The sequence below is a fragment of the Eutrigla gurnardus genome (assembly GCF_963514095.1).
Source record: "Eutrigla gurnardus genome assembly, chromosome: 7".
Classification (NCBI taxonomy): Eukaryota; Metazoa; Chordata; class Actinopteri; order Perciformes; family Triglidae; genus Eutrigla; species Eutrigla gurnardus.
The window spans coordinates 16,043,073-16,062,164 of NC_139921.1; the positions used below are offsets into that span (position 1 = coordinate 16,043,073).

Here is a 19,092-nt window from a genome sequence, read left to right on the forward strand (position 1 = left end):
GACACATTATATTTTTAAAAAGTGTGGTGAGTAAATAAAAGTCGTAACAAAAAAACTTTACTAATCATATTTATTTGAAAAATCTGCAATCACCATCTAACAAATTACACACACACAAAAATAAATACCATCAAACAAGACAGCAAGATACAACCAAATGATTATGGTGAAAGAAGGGGAAGGGGAAACACATTTGACAAAAAATTACATTTCAGCTCTTTAAACTACTGTAGCTTTGACTAAGTTGGAGTAAAGCAAAGGGGGATACTATCCCATAGAAGAACAATAGCAGCAACACTTTCAGCAAGTGAAGTCAATAGGACAAACATTACATTTTTGCTTGAGTTTGTAAACAATCAATGTCCCACACAGCTCTGTGGCACGTATTAGGTAGTTCCCAATTACAATCACATGTCAAATCTGGTCTGGGAAGAGGGAAACAGAAACTTTCTTGTGTACTGGGTCGCCTTCTTTCCTGCTTTAATCTCAACGCTATCAAATGTTTACAATCTGTCAGCTTTCAGTTTGCAGCATCGAGGGAACTGTGTTGTACTTCATTAGTGCAAAAGACAAGATCGGGAGGTAATTTGTATGATATAAACTTTTTTAGATATTTACATATTGAACAGAATGTCACAAACTAATAATCAGAATTACAGTGTCACACAATTGACTTGATCAATTCCAATGCAAAAATAATATAACTTCTCATGTAATGAGAGGATTGGACCAATCAGAAGCGACCTTGTCACTCGAGAGGAAATATCAAATCTTACCACAGCGCTCCGATAGCTCTTGAGCATACGGAGGTGTGGGTGTTGTGCTCTGTACAAACACAGATAAAGGAGACTCAATCCTGTCAGTGGTTTGATGACTGTCTTTGGCCAAACATCAGAGCTGACAGCTCAAAACAAAAAAATAGTTTGAACAACGCCCCCCCATCTGTGACAAGAACAAAAACACACCTGGTGGAGGGCCAGGAATGCTTAAACTCTTGTTTTATTGCCACTTGAGTTTGTGGTTGCCAGGTTTGTAAACCAGTCTGACCAATCGGACTGCACATTCCAGAGGGATATTCATCTCCAGCTGGACATATTATAGAGTCCATCTGAGGGCCTGGACAGAGTCGTTACACTGGGACATTTTATCAGGAAAAAATCATTAAGAAATTGGCTGGTAACAACTGTGTAACATAACATTAATTGGTCTGGCACTAAAGTCTATACGATCCCTCCCGTAGACATGTTGTCCCGGTTACAGTGTCTCACAAAAGACCCCCAATAAATACTTTTTATATTCTTCAATAAATCTGGTCCACCAAGAGAAAAGTGGCAAACAAAAGGAAAACGAAATTAAAGAAAATATATGACGAGAGGCTATGAATTCACTGAGAAGTACACAGTACACTAAGATCTGCTGGTGTTACTGCAGTTCTTTCTACCGAAAACAAATATCAATGAAATAATATTTCCTAAAAATTGGATTTTTCATTAAACATAGAAATCTTATATATTAGTAGATTTACCTGAGATGATTATTCTCAGGCCAGTTGTCAAATAAACCACGTATATAAAATTAGCTTTTAAAATCACCACCATTGGCAAATGACGAGGTTGTCCTCTAACAGAGAGAATCTTTGAGGCCTGTCAGAGGTGACGTCTATTGAAGTATTTTGGTACTTCCTTAAATCTTCGTCTCTAAGGGCATTAAGTGCAGGCTTTACCAATGTGTCGGTGTGTAGTGCTTGTAGTGCAGTAGTGTGTCTGTCTGAATGCAGGTGGCTACAGTTCTGTATACACAGTCTCACTTCCCCCTCTTGGTTTCATTGTGTATACAATGGTCCGACACCTGCGTTTCTAGAGTTCAACCTGTGGGTTTGTGTCACATCTCAGACCAAATATCCCGATCTGAGATCGTCTGGTGTCACAGCTGCTCTCCTGACACTCTCACTGGGTCTCGGCCCACCGCCGCGTTTGGACACGGAGTGGATCGTTCTCCAGTCTCGTGAGGTGGGAGATCTGGAGGGCTGGACTCCAGGTGAGGAAGAGACCGAAGAGGCTTCAGACTGCCCACTGGGCTCCATGACGGTGTTAAAAACTGGGAGGGGGGGGGGAATAATATCAAAATAAAACAGCTTGAAGATTATTGATGCCATTCATATCATATTGTTTTTCAAGGGTCAAGTTGACTCACCCTCAAGTTGTCGTTGAATTCTCTTGAGTTCTTTCAAGATAGATGTAATTTCCTGAAATACAGATGTCCAATCTTAACTCAAACAATCAAACTGCATTAATTCATTGAAGAAATAAAATTAATTGTTTATTTAACTTAACCATAAGTCACCAACCTTGTTGGAGGTTTTGACAACAGGGATATCATTGTCAGAGTTAACCTTGGCCTCAATTTCCTCCCAGATATCCATCCTGTCCTGAAACAGCACCCTGTGTGCAGAATGACATATTAAAGGGACGCTCTATTATTGTGTCCCAGCCACTCTTGATTAAGTCCGGCAAAGGGAGACCCTACTTTTTGATTATGGTGACCAAGTACAACTACATCCAATCAACACTAACATATTTTTCTTCTTTGAAATCTTGCAGATTTAAAAAAATTAAATATAGGTTGAAAAAAACAACAAAAACTGTGAAAAATTGTGGTTACATCAACACAATAGAAACACCAACTGTTTAATCTACATCTAATCTGTTCAGAAGATTACTCTGTCTCATATTGTCAGTTAGACTATAACTCTGTGTGCTGACTCACTCTGTTGCACTCATTTAATAAGATTATTGGCTCAGTCTGGTTGTCAGACGGGTCAATAAAGCTTTTCATCAAACCCAGACAAAGCAAATAATATCTTACTTGATTTTTTCAGCAAGTTGCTCAGTGTTTTCTTTGATGGCCATGGTGATCTGAGACACTGGATTCAGCATCAAGTTGTCCGTATTGACCTGGAGAAAAACACAATACTTTATAACGATCCTTCAGTGCCAGCATCACAGAGGTTTGTGAGCAAAGGAGATGAAGGGGACATAATGTGTCAGACCTCATCTCTGCTCCGAGCTTGCTGCCTGGAGTTCTGCTCATGGTCACTGAAGCTCCGGTTCGGTTCCCTTGTAGATGAAGACCTTGGTGGGACTCTCTTGTAATTCAATCCAGCCTCTGGAATACGATGAACCAGCTGCGACACAATCACACTTTGTTGTTATGCTATGACACAGGTAAAGAGATGGATAGTCTCCTTTGTCTGATGTATTAAACAAAGAGATACAACCTTAATAAACAGTATTACAATTTAGTGATTGAGATAAAAATGACTATTTCAAATTATGAAAAGAAGTCACCACAATATACTCTATAAGAATCGGCCACAAAAGCAGTGAGAGACACTTTGTGATGAAGAGGATGAAAGAAGAAAATAACCATCTTCAGTTTTATGGATTTGATGCCTCAGTGTGTTAGATTAAGCAGCAACAGCCCAAATAATACGATTCATGTACCTGTTCATGAGCGGTTACTGTGGAGACGGGTGCACTGCTCTCCCCTCCCGGGGTTTGTGGATCACCATCACCTGCCACATCATGGATCTCTCTGGCCAAGATGGCTAGGTCTTTAGCCAGGTCTTGACTCAACCTGGCAGGCCGAGAACATGTGTTAGAAAGATAGCCCTTTAATGGGAAATACAGTGGGGAAGAGCAACACATCAATTCAACATTTGGAAATCATATTAGCACGTCCACCAGAAACAAACTTCTCCTTACCGTGCAATCTCAGAACTGTGGTTGGACCAACTGTGGAACGCGTCTCCATCATTGTTGTCCTCAGAATCTGTGTTGCGGGGTAAAGGACGCAGGGCGACCACCGGCTGAGGCCCACGCTGGTTACGTGGGCTATGGGAAGCTGAGGAAGGTTGGGAGCGTTTGTGTTTAGGAGTGCTCTGGTTTGAGTCGTACTCCTCGTCTGACGTAGAAGTATAGTCAGAGCCTTTCTGTCGTCTCCTGGAGCCTTGGCGTTGTGAATTGGTTTGAGTTACAGAAAAGGAGGATAAAGAAGACCGGAAAACAGAAGAGAAAAAAGGGAAATACCATCAAAGAATACAGACAAGAGAAATACCACCAAGCATGTTAGATGTTGTCACCAATATCCTCCCCAGAACAAAGAGAAAGACAAGTAGCTGTGGAAGTGCTCATTTCTACAGCTAAATTTGATCAGGAAGGTGGCTCCAATTCAAAATCACTCACAAACTGAAATGAGTACTTGATTTCCACAGTACAGCAGCTGAGTACCAGACAAGTACCATATAGTGAAGGCTGGGTGGTGTACCATTTTGTACATGGCTAGAATTACACCTTAATCAGGGCCCCAGAGTCCTCAGATTACCATTAACTGCACGAGAACACTGTGCAGATGAACGGAAATCTAATTGTATCCATAAAAAAGGTCTTGTTATATGAGGGCCCTTTTTAATTGCATCACACAACGACAAGCACTCCGGTTTGCTCCTGCCATCTGTGCACCGGCGCCAAAACACAGACAAGTGAATTTCAAGGTCAGGGAAATAACCAAACTCTCAGAGCGCTGCTTGTGCTGGTCGTTGCGCCACTACAAGAATATGGATTATTAGTGTTATTGATGGAAGTATAAGTAGAGTCAGTTCCCCTCCCCAATAACACTTTTATGAAAATAAAACTGCTGAAGAAGAGAACCCAGATGTTATGTCCTGAAACAGTGTATAAACTGAGGACTGACTGCATCAAACCAATCCACCACTTTGGTTCATGTAATGCTTTCAATCCAGGCAAAGTCATTTTCTTACTAGGTTTGACTTAGACAGAAGAAAGTGGTAAAACAAGGAAGATATATCAAACTAAATGCATCGGTATTATACTCACTTGCAGTGCTGCTGGCATATTTTGCACTGCTTGAACGTCCACGAGTGACGGGTGCCTTGTTGGGCAGGGCTTTCTGCTGCCTATCTGCAGCCTTCGACCCCGGAGCAGAGGCCCTTCGAACCGAGCTGCTGGTGGAAGAGGCCTCAGTGTCGCTGGGCGTGTTGAACGAGCTTGTCCGCTTACGAGGCATCGCCAGCAAATCCAGCCTGGAGAGTTTCTTGGATTCCTGGGGTTGCTTAGCGGGGGCATTGCCTGGGTCCAGGGACACCCTCTCTGTCTCTGTGCCCTCGTTGTCTGACGCTTCTCCAAGGCGAGCCCGGCGGAGCATGGAGGCTCTGGTGGGTCTTGGGGCAGACAAGCTGTGGGCACGATTTAAGGCCTGGGACGCTCTGGAGCTCTTGGCGTCCTCCTTTTGAAGGGGCACCGTGTATTTTTTGTGAGTTTGGTGGTTGTTAGATTCCCTATCGGAGTAATGTAAGCTCTGAGGGTCGTCACTTAAGTCTGTGGAGCCACATTTCCCAACACCACGTCTCAGTCCAATCAGTCTCCTGACAGACTCGGTCCTGCCATTGCCATCTTCTCCCTGAGAGCGCCACTTTTCTGATGAAGTGGACTGGTGACTCGAGTCCTGACTGACTATACTGGCTGAAGACCTCTCCCTATTGAGGCCGCTAACAGACGGATTTTTAGTTAGTATGTTTGGCCTGGTCTTATTGCTATGTTGGCTGACTGTACTGGAGGTATCCACGTCAGACTCTGCAGAAAGAGAGTCCATTGTTGGAGACGGTGTATTTTCTGATTGTCCTGCATGGAGTTTGGCCTCCAGAACCGCCAAAACATCCTCCGTCTGTTTGAGGTAAGAACGAGTGTCCTGATTACAGGCACCCTGGAAAGATTCAGGGTCCAGGCTTCTCTGAACAGGCAGGCTAGAGATGTTGGGCAATCTGGCATTGCTAGGCCGCTCCTTAGTGAAGCTCTCCTGTCTGATTAATGCAGATACAGTTCCCTCTTTGGATTCTGGACTCTGTGTACTCTGGTGCAGGACAGGAGCTGACACACTGGGCTTGATCTTCCCAGAGTCCTGGTTCCCTCTCTGTTTGGTGAGGGTGGCTGTTGAGAACATTTTGGTTGGATGTTTTATGTCAGTCTTAAGAGTGCTGGAGTTTGAGCTCCCAGGTTCAGGTTGGGACTCAGCCTCCTCCTCCTCCTCCTCGATGTAGAATGATGTTGACTTGGCCGAGAGTCTGTCCTCATTTTTCCTCTCTTCTCTGTCGGACAGTGGTCTGCTCCTTTTCTCTATAATGGAACCATCATCTGACTTGCTGGCATCACTCAGGCTGTCAGGGTCTAAGTCATCCAGCACTGATAACCTGTGAAGGCTATCCTGAGACCTTCGGGTGGACACGCCATCCTCGCCTACATCGAATGTTGAATGCAGGTCGTAATGAACATGAATGCTGGGAGTTGGAATGTCACTCTTCTCCCCCAGTGGTACCTGGGGCAGGATGCGCCGAGCTCTTGCACCGTCAGAGTCGGAGGTGTCGTGATGTCGGCCAAGCGTGGCCTTGTGGATGATTGTACCTCGTGCTGAAGTGAAACAGTTTTAATGCATATTAATATCACACACTAAAACTGAACATCATTCATATTCATCAGGATCTCATTATCATTTCAAATAGACTCATGTCTCGTCAGGTGGCTTACCCCCTCCTGGCAGCTCCATCTGGGAAGAAATGTCAAAGAGGCCAGACGAAGGACCAGATTCTGTGTAGCTGTCTGCCAAGCTGGCCCAGCAAGACATCCACTTAGGAGCCCCATGTAACACTGCACCTGCTGACTGAGCCTGCATGAGATAACATACAACTTATTCAACATCTCTTATTAAAAAAAATGTATGAAACATTTTGAACACAGTTCTAATGATATGATTTCCTTAGTAAAAAGCAATGCTAATATGACAAACAAGTCGGAAGATACCACATGTTAGCTGTTTCATGAGTAAGTATGAGTACTGTTATACAAATGAGGATTTTTGGTCCCTCTTATATTTGGTTAGAATAGAAAAAAACTAAACAATGAAGAACCCAGAACCTGTAAAGAAAGATTAGGCAAATCTAGAGATCAATAGAGAGAAACACAAAAAGACAGAAGAAACCCCAAGAAGGCAAATCAAAGAGAGCAAAATGTGCCGATTTGTACGCTTAAACATTAATGTTTACTGATCTAGCACATTAATCAACTGTCTTTAGTTTACCTTTACCAGACTCTGTCCCTGTTCTGGAGCTGGCCTCACTTCCCCACAGCTACTCTCCCTATGTTGCTCCCTGTTCTCAACACTAACAGGCCTAACTGTTGATGATGTTTCTGCTTTGCTCTGGTTGGTTCGCTCTGGGCTCTCAAAAACGCCAAACACCTGTCAGGAACAAAGCAGTGCAAGTTGATAAGTGCAGGAAGGTGGGACTGCCAATGTCCATGGCTCTTTCTGAGTAGAACTTTCTCCCAAGACACAAGGCACTGCATGATGCAGATGAAGCAGATGCATGTTTTTTTTTAAGCAACATGCCTTCTATTAGCAAGATTTCTTTAAGTTAAATGGAAAAAGAAACTTGCCTGGTCAATCTTGTTCCGTGCCTCTTCTAGCTCTCTATCTTGAATATCTGCTTCAATGGTGTAGGTTCCTGCGTCACTCAGACTGTCATCCTCTTCGTTCCTGGGGCCAACCTGGGGGCTCTTGACCTCCACGCTCTGAGACACCGCAGGCATCACAGGGGCCTTGAGGGGAACGGGCTGGTGGATAGGAGAGGAAGTCTGTGGCTGGTAGGAAGATTTAGATGCCCTAGATGGAGGGGGACTAGTCTGGGATACGATCATCGTCTCTGTTTTAGCTGTTGTAGCGGGACTAGATGTATTTTTCTCCAAGCTGACAGAAGAGGTCTGCTTTGCTTGTTTGAGAAATTCTGTTTTAAATTCCTGGGCAAGTTTGGACCTCCGACCCACACTGCAAAAGGGCTTTATAGACACAGAGGAACCCGAGCGAGAGGAAAAGTTGGTGCTGATCCGATCCTCTGTCTTCTCCCTTCTAAGGGAGCCAGTTCTTTGGAACACTGTGGAAGAAGGGCCCTTCAGAGGGACAGTGTACCGTTGGGTTGAGGGTGTGTTGGGGGCTGGAGATGAGACTCGTTTCTCCCCAGTTGGGCTTGAGCTCTTTCTCGTCTTCTCTAGCTGGACCCGGAGGCCTGAGGGCTCAGGTGGAGATGAGTTATGGGTGAAGGACTGGGAGCGCTTCTTTCTTGTGTTATCATCAAAGAATTCAATGATAAAAGCTTGGTGAGGCTCAGGCTTGCCAATACTGGATAGGGACTGAGACTCAGGTGGAGAGTAGGACAAGGGCTCCTCGGAGTCAGGGGAGGCGAAGCGTTGTGGCGGGGAGGCTCTCAGGGGTTGTGGAGACCCACTCTCTCTTCCATTGATTGCAGGATCCTCTGAATCACTGTCAGCACCATCTTCACAGTGGTTTGCTGATGATGTAAAGACAACAAGTTAACCTGAGTTATCACATTACTGGAGTGAAAGATAGTGTTGGTAAATAATAAACAGACTTTGTATAAGTGACTCACTCTTAGTGATCTTCAGAAGGGATGGGTCACTGTTTGTGTTATACACGTCTTCAGCTAGCGACTTCTTCCTCAACATGCTAGCGTTGCTCTGGACCAGCCAATCGGCAACTTTGCTTTCTGGTGACATCACCTCAGTGGGCGTGGTCACATGGTCTGCGGAAGGTAGCTTGGGATGCTGGCGGAAAGAAAACTTGGTCACGTGGTCCTTGATCTTCATTTTACCTGGAGTGCATTCATCAAATTCAATGGTGAAGGAGGCGTGGCTTTGGACCACGGGAGGCGTGGGTGTGGACGAGACCACCTCAGTGGGATCTGGAGTATCTTTTGTGGGAACCTCATGGACCTGCGATTCGGGTTTCTTGTCAGGTCGCTGCTGTAACTCCTTTGTTGGGATCTCAAAGTAGCTGGGCTCCCGGCGGTAGGAGAAGATGGACTTGGCCTGATTGTCCGACAGAGAACCGTTGACCTCATACCTGGACACATCTTTAGCGAGCTCTGTTCGAAGATTGGTGAGGACAGACAACACATAGCAAGCATTAGTGACGGTTCTACAAACTGTTATTCACTGTGTCATTAAATTAATATGTCATAGAAACACCTGTATATTTTTTGTGTTGAAGTTCCTCTTTAGGCTCATAATAATAGCTAAGTAAACTTCATTGGTACACAAAGCTAAGGAAACTAATTCAGATGATTGCAATGTCACAGTCGCACAATCCCTGAAAGTGGGAGCCACAAATAACACAAAGATTCCAGCAGTTAGACTGAGAAAACAAATCCGCCAGTTGGTCTTTGGTTGCCAGTTGGATGCAGCCAAATATCACTTTAGGAGCTCAGAGTCCAGCGGAGGGTAGCTGAGTGGGAATAATCTGTTTCAGCCTGGGCACTATGAGGCAAACAATCCCCCCCCCTCCACCCCCCACTTCCAGAAGCTTAGAGGGTCATAATCCATCACGAGGCAGACAGGCAATGCCCACTGGCCTGGCACGATGCGGCCTGGCTAATAGTCCACAACTGGCGGCCAGAGACCTGCCATGAGATTCCCACCATCCATCTCTCAGTGACCCACAAAGGGGATCCGATAGTAGTAGATAGAAAAGCATGCCAGTTGTGTGAAGATCCAATGTAATTATACTACAAATGTAGTACAAATTTACATTATGCTATGAAGATATAAATATTATAATTAAGTGTGTGGTTTGTACTATTTGTAAAAATAAGACACATTCTCTGACCTTCAGACTCCTGCTCCGGTGATTTTTCTCCTCTGTTCTTTATTTTTTTGGCAGCGTCCTCATCGTCCCCCCACCAGGACGGTTGGCCGTAGAGAGGAGTAGGCTTGGATATCGGGGAATCTGTGGTAGCTAACGGACAAACGCACAAACACACATTATGCACATGGATAAACTCGGGCAAGAAAGAGAGCAACAGAGAACTGAATCTATACAGCCTCTTTAGCCTATTTATTTATTTATTTAGTCACATGATAAAACAATGTTGTTGTGTTTGATTTTGCCACAGCAAAATGCTGCACAAAATTGGAGTTAAGAAGGACATTGTGCTACAATAAACGTAGCCTTTGGGCTTTTAACAATTCTCCCACATTCCCATGACACAGAGAGAGTAGCGAGCGTCCAACTGTGATACAAGCTGTATCTCACAAACCACCAAAACATAATCCTTCTTGTGAGAATCGGGACAAAATTAATCCTAATCTTTAATGAAAAACATAAAAAACACATTACAGGATAACATCTACATCTAAAGTGAGGCTCCTTGTAGATGGTGACACTCACTGTTAGCACATTTACCTTTGTACGTGATGAGAGGATGAGGGTTATTTCCCTGGTGCTGGTTCTGAACTGGTGTTAAGACACTAGCCGGTCCACACATGCCAGCCTATACAGCACTAATCAGATAATCTAGAAGCCAGTTGTCAGCCAGATACATAGGCTAAACAAGCTCTCTGGATTTCAATGTGGAGGCTTCACAATGCTAAGCATCAACAGCACTTCACCAGTGTTGCCTTGGACACACACAATAAGACATCAACACGATGAAGAGAGAAGCAGAGGGGCATGTTACTAATTCCTTTCCCCTTAGACAGTCCTCTCCTTTTAGCTTGAGAAAACATGGAGTGTCACAACTGATGTTGACTGAGCACAGCTCGGTTTTTAGGTACGCAGAGAGCATACATTTTTGGAAAATAACCTATTAAATAAAAGTCAAGCAAATGTTTCAAAATCCAATTTGATGTTTGTTCTGAATAACTGACTTCATGAAATGTTTTTAATAACTGCATTCAGTCTAATCAATCTGATTTCTATCACTCCGTCACTACATGAGCAATAGGTTAAAAAAAGATCGGACAATTTAAATCATGTAGTGCTGATGTGACCAGTATCAGGGGAGGTGTGAACTATCCATTGCATGCCCCTTTGGTAAACCAAATAGCAGAGTAAGGGAGGCCTGACTGAGTCACACACTGTACAAGTGAAGTGTCCTGCCCTGAAGACAGCTGGAGGATTGGACACACTCCACATCCTGTACAGCTGCAGGGGGGAAACAAGCGCACTCACAATTGTACACAAAAACGACAACGAAATTGAAACATCCAACCCAGGGTAAACCAAAATAACCTACATTATACCAAGGTCTCCAGTCAAACACATTCAGCCAAAAAGAATCTATTTGCACTAGGTCAACAGAGATAAGCAGGTTGTGCAGCTAAGTGCAGTGACTCTTCATTTTCACCGTGAGAAAAACAGCCGTGCATTTGGTTTCCTAACCTTTTTATCTTCCTGTAGCAGTACATAGCGAGATAGAGGGTGCTAGTTTTGTTATCTCATTGGTGGACTCACAACAACATGGGGTGAACATGCTTTCAATGAGCATGTTTAACAGAGGTTGCAGTCATGGCTTTACAGGATCACTAGAGATACGGGAGGTAGAACTGCACTTCGATCACTTACCATTATTTTAGCTTGCAGAGCGTTTTCTGTTCTGCAGTTCAATTACTTATTTGCAAAGCACTTCATGGGATATGAGCCGAGTGCTATTTTAAACACCAGTTGTAGTTTTCCCTCGAAGCTCACAGGGGCGATTATGGAGCAGAAAGCATGAGAATTGCTAAATCAACAGCAGATGGAATAGGGTTGTTTTTTTTTTTAAGTGTGAATGAGCTTCATTCACAAGATGCTTCTGTTGAACTATGAATTCTCTGACTGTTCCACTGTCTACACTTTACAACAGGACTTAGTCAGTACAGCTCAGGGCAGGGAGGGTAATGACGGCAACTGGAAGCTCATGCAGCAAAAAAAAAGTCCACAACCAGGTTCATGGACAAAAGTGCCAACTTGGCACCAAAAACCTGCACACCTTTCCAATTATTCTACGACACGTGTCGAGCCAGGCCGTGTTTGGCAGCACCCTACCTCTTGTGAACAGTCAGGAATGGCTGACAGAGATAAGACTGCTTGTCCTTAACTTTTAACCCCTCCGCTTCTCTGGCAAGCTTCTGCATTCTGCCAACTCCTTGATGTCAAGATCCATGTCTTGACTGACACAATAGGATTACTGCCTCAGCCTCACAGCTCACATGGCAGCCTGATGGCACACTAGGGAAGCGCTCAGTAAAAGACGGCACAAACACCTTATCAAGTGATCTACAGCCAAAAAAACACATGCGAAGCAAAGACTTCCTCTTCCTCGTCTGCGTGAACATGGTATTCAAATCCACTTCAGTTCCTCTCAGACAACAAGAACAATTCAACTATTTCTGTATTCATAAAACCTGCTGCCTTCCTGCTCACATGTGCTACGATACAGTATGTGTCCATAGAGTTGTTTACCTGTGAGAGATTGCGCTCTTCGCTCAGCCTTGTCTTGCAGTCTGGAAACAAGGCCTTTGCTCTTCTCTGAGCTCTGGAGCTGCTGTTTTTCTTTTGCCTTGGCCTGCAGGGCTTTTAAACTAAGCTGCAAGTGGCTGGTGTACTTCTCGTGCTGCACAAAGAGACAGGACAGAAGCAGGATGTGAAAACCTCTCTTTTACCCATGATAAATATTTCTATTAGTGCTAGATTTTTGTTTCTATGTGAAAAACCTTCTGCCGACAATCACTCACATTTGCGAGACTGAGCTGTCAACTGGTAGTGTTTCATCATACAGTAAAATGCCAGATCAATAGTTAATTATAGATAATAAGTCTATGGCAACAGTTAGTTGCATTGTGTTTATTAAGGTGAGGTCAGAGGCTGCATGTGGAAGAGTCGTACACACAGATAAATACAGTAAACACAGATGTAAAAGGGCAGTAAACATGTGTTCTTTCCAACACTCTTAACACCAGTTATCCAATTTGTTTCAACCCGCAGAGCTCACGAAGGTGACTGACTACTGTTGGCACAGGAATCTGACCAACTAAAGGTCACACACACGCACACACACACACACGTGTCATGCCTCTAATGAAAAAGCTGCAAAATGTGTGGTTTCGTCCATCTGTTTTGTTTGGTGATATTAGAAAATCATGATCAACAGACTTATAATGAAAATAACAGAAGAGCACTTCACCTTCGTTAAAGGATTCATGGCAAACACTTCAGGACTGCCACACTAAGAGGGCATAGCCTGTCAGTATTACTTACTTTAAGAGCTTCCTCTGGGACCTTGTGTTGACTTCTCTCCAGGATATACACATGAGCATGTGCATTAGGAGTTAAAGGACACAAACATATGTACTTTTTCAGAAAACAATGTGATAATACATCGATTTATATATTCACAGTTAATGTCTGGTTCTCCTTACTCAGTATACAAATTCCTCAAGTATGGTAGATGTGCAGTTACTGTAAAACTTTTATTGAATTTCCTTTCAAGCCTAGTTTTCACCTCAACCCCCAGGAAGGAAAAAAAGAGACAGTACAGACTTACTAGAATTTAAAAAGCTCCTATCTTCAGACACCTACTTCTTCAAACGTGCAACATCACATGACACACACTAGTCACAAACATTCCTAGATGCCTCTATACACAGCTCTCTGCCCCCGTGTTATCGTGCTTAAGTTTCACCGTTCATGCGTTTTCTGCTCTGGGGGTCAAAGGGTGCAGGAGATTTTCTGTCCACAATTGATTTGAAAATCTCTTAGTGAAAAACCACAGGGGATTAACATACCGATGGAGCTCAAGACCACAGAGGGAAAATAAAATCTCAAAAATTTGTGACCGACAAAGCTGCCAGCCACTAGCTCATTTCAGTTTGGGCTGCAAAACACCAACTGAACTGAACGAAAGAACAGAAACTATGTATCATATAATTCAAGCAGGCCCTATTGAATAAATCATATAAAAAAGGATATCATAGCCAAAACGAATGACATCAGAGAGCTTGAGGGTGATGTACGTCTGGTCTGGGATTCGTAGGTCATTCACAAACGTCTGCAAAGAAAAAGAAAAGATCGAGCTCAAATCAGTTGCACTGACCTTTAATGAAGTAAATGTGTTGACTTACAGGTGACAGGCTGTCTAATTCCTTGTGGCACGCACCCACATACTGTAAGCAGGTGCTTTATAATTGGCCCTTTTCCCATTGAAAGTTAATCCACCAGCACATTAAAACTGATGTGATTATGCTGTTATGCAATGGCTATCTCGGCTTTTGTAGAATGCTTAATGGCTAGATGTAAATACATATAACAGCGCATAGTTTGTTGATCAATTAAGCTATCTTCTGCCTGAACTAATACCTGGCAAAGCAGGTATTCCAGATTTTATCATCGAATCACTAAATATAAACAAAGACAATACTGGAAGTGTTCAGAGGCAAGAATGGAGGAGCAGATCTTATCCTATATAGACTAAATAAAAGATAAAAACACACAGCTATATTGGATTTCAGCTGCAGGTCCTTGCACTGTTCTGCTCTGATTGGTTTTGTTGCAGTTACCAAGGCCAAAAGAAAAAGTCTCTGAGAACAATGAACACTTCTCCTACTGCTCAACTCTGGATTTCATTGGAATGGTGCAGTGAAGTGGCAACAGAGCAGTGAAGGGGGAGAGACGGGGGAGTAGAAAGTGAGGTAGAAAGAATGGGAGGAAAAAAAGGGGTAGAGGCCAACAGGAAAATCAAGTCTCCTGATTACCAACCGTCCCCCCCCGTCTCTAGTATACACAGAGAGGTGTTTTGTGCTCTGAGAATTGTTGCAGACTAGAGTCTTCAGGGAGCCCGGTGGCTGGCTCCTTTCTCCCAGGTAGTCGGGACACTAGAGATGGACTCACTCACCCCATTCAAGCTGCCCAGGTCTTTCACCATGTGCTCGTCTGTGTTTGGGTCAAAGTTGATCACAGCGTGCTGTTTGTCCACACTACGAGACTGCAACGAAAGTAAAGCAAAAAGTCATGACAGCTGAAGGGATTATGTGTAATCACATAAGTTAGTTTTTAAGCAAAAACATCATGCATTCTCTGTTTCTCCAATGTAGGAATCTACCACTTTATTTATGAGAAAACAAGGGAAACTGTATGGCCATTTAGAAAATAATCATTATTCATCATTTTCATTTCTACACTATGAACCTAAATTAGGACACGTGAGTAGATGAAAACTTGACATTTTGACAGAGTCAGATCCCTTACTACAAACAAGCCTTTCCAGTAGATTACGCAAATAGATGATCCTAATCTACCAAACTCTGCCTGTGTAGCTTTAGTCTGTGACGTGGGCACATGATCCAGCAGCCATTCACCAGTGGAAATCTGTGCTTACTGCTAAATATGCTTTCCATCAATTATACAAACTATACAAGACTGACTCGTTCTCTCTTCTCTGCTCATTAGGCACTCTGGGCCTCCTCATCAAAACAAACACAAAGATTGAAAGTGACTGCCAAACCGACCAAAATGACCACCGTCCTTCAATCGACCATTTGCGGGGTTGAAATTAACTCTTCCACACCACCTACTAACTGGTAAGTACGGTCTGTGTTGGCCAGTGCACTTCCAAATCACTTTTAAATACTGCACTGCATCTAAAGTATGGGAAATCCACATTACTACTTTGATGACAATTTGCTTCACTTTGCCCCCGTTATCACAGAGAAAAATGTTTGATCTGGCGCTAGAAAACCATAACTACATCACCGGACTAGTCACAAAATGTGGTCACTACTATTGTGGGAGGCATGTGTTCTAATGACTGGTCATGGAGATACAGACATTGATCAGACACCAGTTGTCATGGAAAGTCCAAACATCTAATTGAGGCCCTAGGCTATCCTACATAATAGGACTTCACCCACACTTAATCTCTGTTTTTCATGCCAAACAGGATTCTCATGTTACAGACATTCAACTGTGGTTCGCAACAAAAAAATGCACTGAGCCATAAACAGAGACACGCAAGATTAAAAAGGGTTAATGACAATTTGTGCGTGCCAAGCCAGGAAGCAGTCCCGAGCACTTAAGCAGAACCAAACAAATGTGTGTATCATTTCAGACTGGGAGATGAGGAGGTTTTTTCTTGGATCCGGCAACGCCTTAATGTGGACCAGAGCGACTTTTTAATGTAACCGACGTCTGTGGTTGGCAACGTTTTTCTGAGCATAACGCACTGACTAAGTAAAGTATAAATAACTGCTTCTGAGGCAACATTCCTCTTTCGCTGTTCTAAATGCAGAGTGAGGAGAAAACGGGAGGGAGAGTATTATACCAAAACCACAAAGAAATTGTGTTTATACCGGACCCTGCATGGAAAAACCAGCACAGAGGAATGCTTTCGCTGTGTTTTAAGTCATTGTTTGAAAGACTGTTAGGGGCAACTCTGTGATGAGGCATTGTCACCCGGTTACACATTCAGAAATGCACACATGAAGCATGCAGGGAGCCTCCCGCTGGCGTTTCACATACTTCTGTGACAAGCTGTCCTGTCAGTGAGGAGTATAAAACACATTTTTGACAGACTAGCATGAAGACAACGCTCTGCTGACGTTTGTCGTGTCAAGAAACACTTCTCTACGATGTCGTCACCAAAGCAAGCGCACAAATTGCCGTTCACTCGTGCTTGTAAACGCACAAGCGGACACACCTGCAGCATTAGCTCGCAATCATCCCGGCCAACAAAGATCATCTCGCGTGGCAACCGGTGGCGTGTGCCAGAGCTGCTGACCAAGAACCATGATGTCACACTCATGTTGGGGTCACGAGTCAGGATCCTCTTAGCATCCTGGAAAGAGACAACAATAAAGACGATAATTAGACAGTTAAGTCAGAGAAACCTGAGTTGATTGAATGACTTTCAGGAGGCATGATCAAAATTCAATACCTGTGTCCCTGAACAAGGCTGCTGTGGTGAAAGCATGCTTTAGCGTAGAGATGACTGAGGGGAAGTTACATCTCAACTAAGTAAGACCTGTTTATCCAACGAATTCCAGTCTGACAGTGTTACTATTGAGATTAATGTAATTAAATTACTGCTCTGAACATATTTTTGTGAGTCAGCCAGGTTAGAGACAGACAGGTTTCCATTCGACAATAGGGGATAATCAGCATGTTCACACAACTCACAGACGCACATTTGCTTCTTAAATAAAAAGACAACAGATATAAAGTATTTTTAAACAACTAAACAATGTCTTCTATTAAACATGCTAGGAAACCTGTTGACGTATGTGAGTAAAGTTAGCTAACTGGTTGAAATGCCCGGGTTTGTACTTCCTGTGAACATGGTTAACTAAACCTTACTGCCAAAGAAATATTAGCCAGAAAAAAGCGTTTACCTTTACATTACAACCTATTCTTTGTCTCGTAATGGCAGCGCTGTTATTCTTTTAAATTAGCGTTACACCGCGGTGCCTGTTGGTGACAGTGAGGTTGTTTAGCTAACGTTAGTGAGCCTCCTGCTACACCGAAACAAGCTTTTTCCATTGAGTTGGGACGCAACGTTAACGTACCTTTAACGCCTTCTCCGTTTTACTCCTAAGTGAAGCCAGTGTTTATTGTCCGACAGCAGATTAAATTCGACGACCGACATGTACAACTAGAGCACCAGGTAAGACTGAACAGGTAAATGTCGATCACACCCTCTTCTTCCTCTGGGAATGACATCCGGGCGAAACTCTCCTCCAACGCCTCTTCTGCCGACACGGTGACGTAGCTCGACAAGTCCATCAAACGCTTTAGGAGTTTGAGCCGCGAGCTGGGGGAGGTAAGAGCTCTCACTCTGTTTGTTTTCGGGATGCAGAAAAACAACAGATAGCAACGCCCTCTAGTGGGTAATATTTACATAGTGGGTATTATTTTGTATTAGTATTAATGATCGTATTTTATACAGTATGATTACGATACAAACAAATTATATTTTGTTATGTTTCATGTATTTAATGCCAATAAATTTAAAATGTGGATTTTTTTTTGTTAGGGGTATTTGTGGTTTATGTGTGTAGACAGTAATAGACAGTAATATGTATATCCCTGACCTTTACTGAGGCAAAATTAGTAATATCCCACTGTAAAAACGTTTTTTTTTAAGTAAAAACCTTCTATCAGTCTATCTATTTATATCAGTAAAAAAATTTAACAAAGGTGTTATATTATAGATAGTTTTAAAGATGCATTAACGTGGAAGTAGCATTAAAATGTTGAGTATAGGTAGAGCTCAACTACTTTGGACTGATAAATCGGCAGATATATTGGACGATATTGCCTTATTGCAGATGAAGCTGAATCCATATGTCTGCCGATAAGAAACAAGAAAATTGCAGTACAAAAATGCAAAAATATGTTTGATACTATATAGAAACATACAATCTGCATTTCATACATTGTCCACCAAGTGACAGGTTCTTTCAACTGTAAATTGCATGTTTATTATGTACCTTAGTCACAAACTAAAAACAACTAAAAGAAAACCCTGAGGGTTCCATATCAAGATTGTTTGTTTATGTTTTAGAACACCAGTAGGAATATATTCATGCTATTGCTTTGAAATGTTAAATTGCAGGTGTAGCGCGCATGCGTTGTGCAGACCGGACGAGAATTGTAACCATCTTGTGAGACATCGACCAATATAGACGATCTTCGCCTCTATTCACAGCCACAGGACTTTGTTTATCTTGTGTCTCACGCTGAGTCGGTCGAGACAACCGTAAAGTAAAATGTATTAAACTAAAAGGAAAGTTGTCAACGAGCTAAAATATTTATTGCAAATGCTGCAGATTCAAATAGTGTTGATTAATTTTGTTGAAGTGTGAAGGTTATGAGGTACAAGAACTGATTAGCCTACATTACATTAAAATATCATACTCCTTATTTAATTCAACGTGAATTAGCCTATGAACTCTATATAATTATTTGCTTACAGTTATAAGCAAAGAAAATCTCTGGTGATTACACGTGTGGATACGGAGTAATCCAACACATACATAAAACCAATACCCGCTAGATGGCGCTCTAGATCCAATTGAACATTTTGATCTCCAGCGAAATTTCCATTTTGTCATAAGATAAATTCAGGATGTTAAGGGCAATTTCAACGAAGCCACAAAGCCAGGATGTTTCACTGAGTTCATATCAGATATGAACCACCAT

At 42.8% G+C, this 19,092-nt stretch overlaps 1 protein-coding gene across 3 annotated transcripts; it reads right to left on the bottom strand.

The window, feature by feature from the left end:
• Positions 1-61: 61 nt before the first annotated feature.
• On the bottom strand, positions 62-17,626 carry cep170ba (centrosomal protein 170Ba). 3 transcript variants are annotated; one of them, XM_084013585.1, is made up of 19 exons: positions 17,457-17,626; positions 16,592-16,729; positions 14,792-14,881; positions 13,868-13,948; positions 13,159-13,215; positions 12,364-12,514; positions 9,748-9,876; positions 8,513-9,007; positions 7,506-8,413; positions 7,150-7,308; positions 6,600-6,738; positions 4,896-6,482; positions 3,765-3,903; positions 3,504-3,636; positions 3,050-3,184; positions 2,866-2,954; positions 2,348-2,441; positions 2,194-2,245; positions 62-2,097 (listed from the first exon to the last, which is right to left on the bottom strand). In XM_084013585.1, exons 2-19 carry the CDS (start codon positions 16,694-16,696, stop codon positions 1,889-1,891), a joined length of 4,752 nt encoding a protein of 1,583 aa, XP_083869711.1. In that variant the 5' UTR covers positions 16,697-16,729; positions 17,457-17,626; the 3' UTR covers positions 62-1,888. The 3 variants fall into 3 exon arrangements, with proteins under 3 accessions (XP_083869711.1, XP_083869710.1, XP_083869712.1); XM_084013584.1 differs by having other exon boundaries at positions 3,765-4,008; XM_084013586.1 differs by lacking the exon at positions 7,150-7,308 and having other exon boundaries at positions 3,765-4,008.
• Between the last annotated feature and the right edge of the window lie 1,466 nt (positions 17,627-19,092).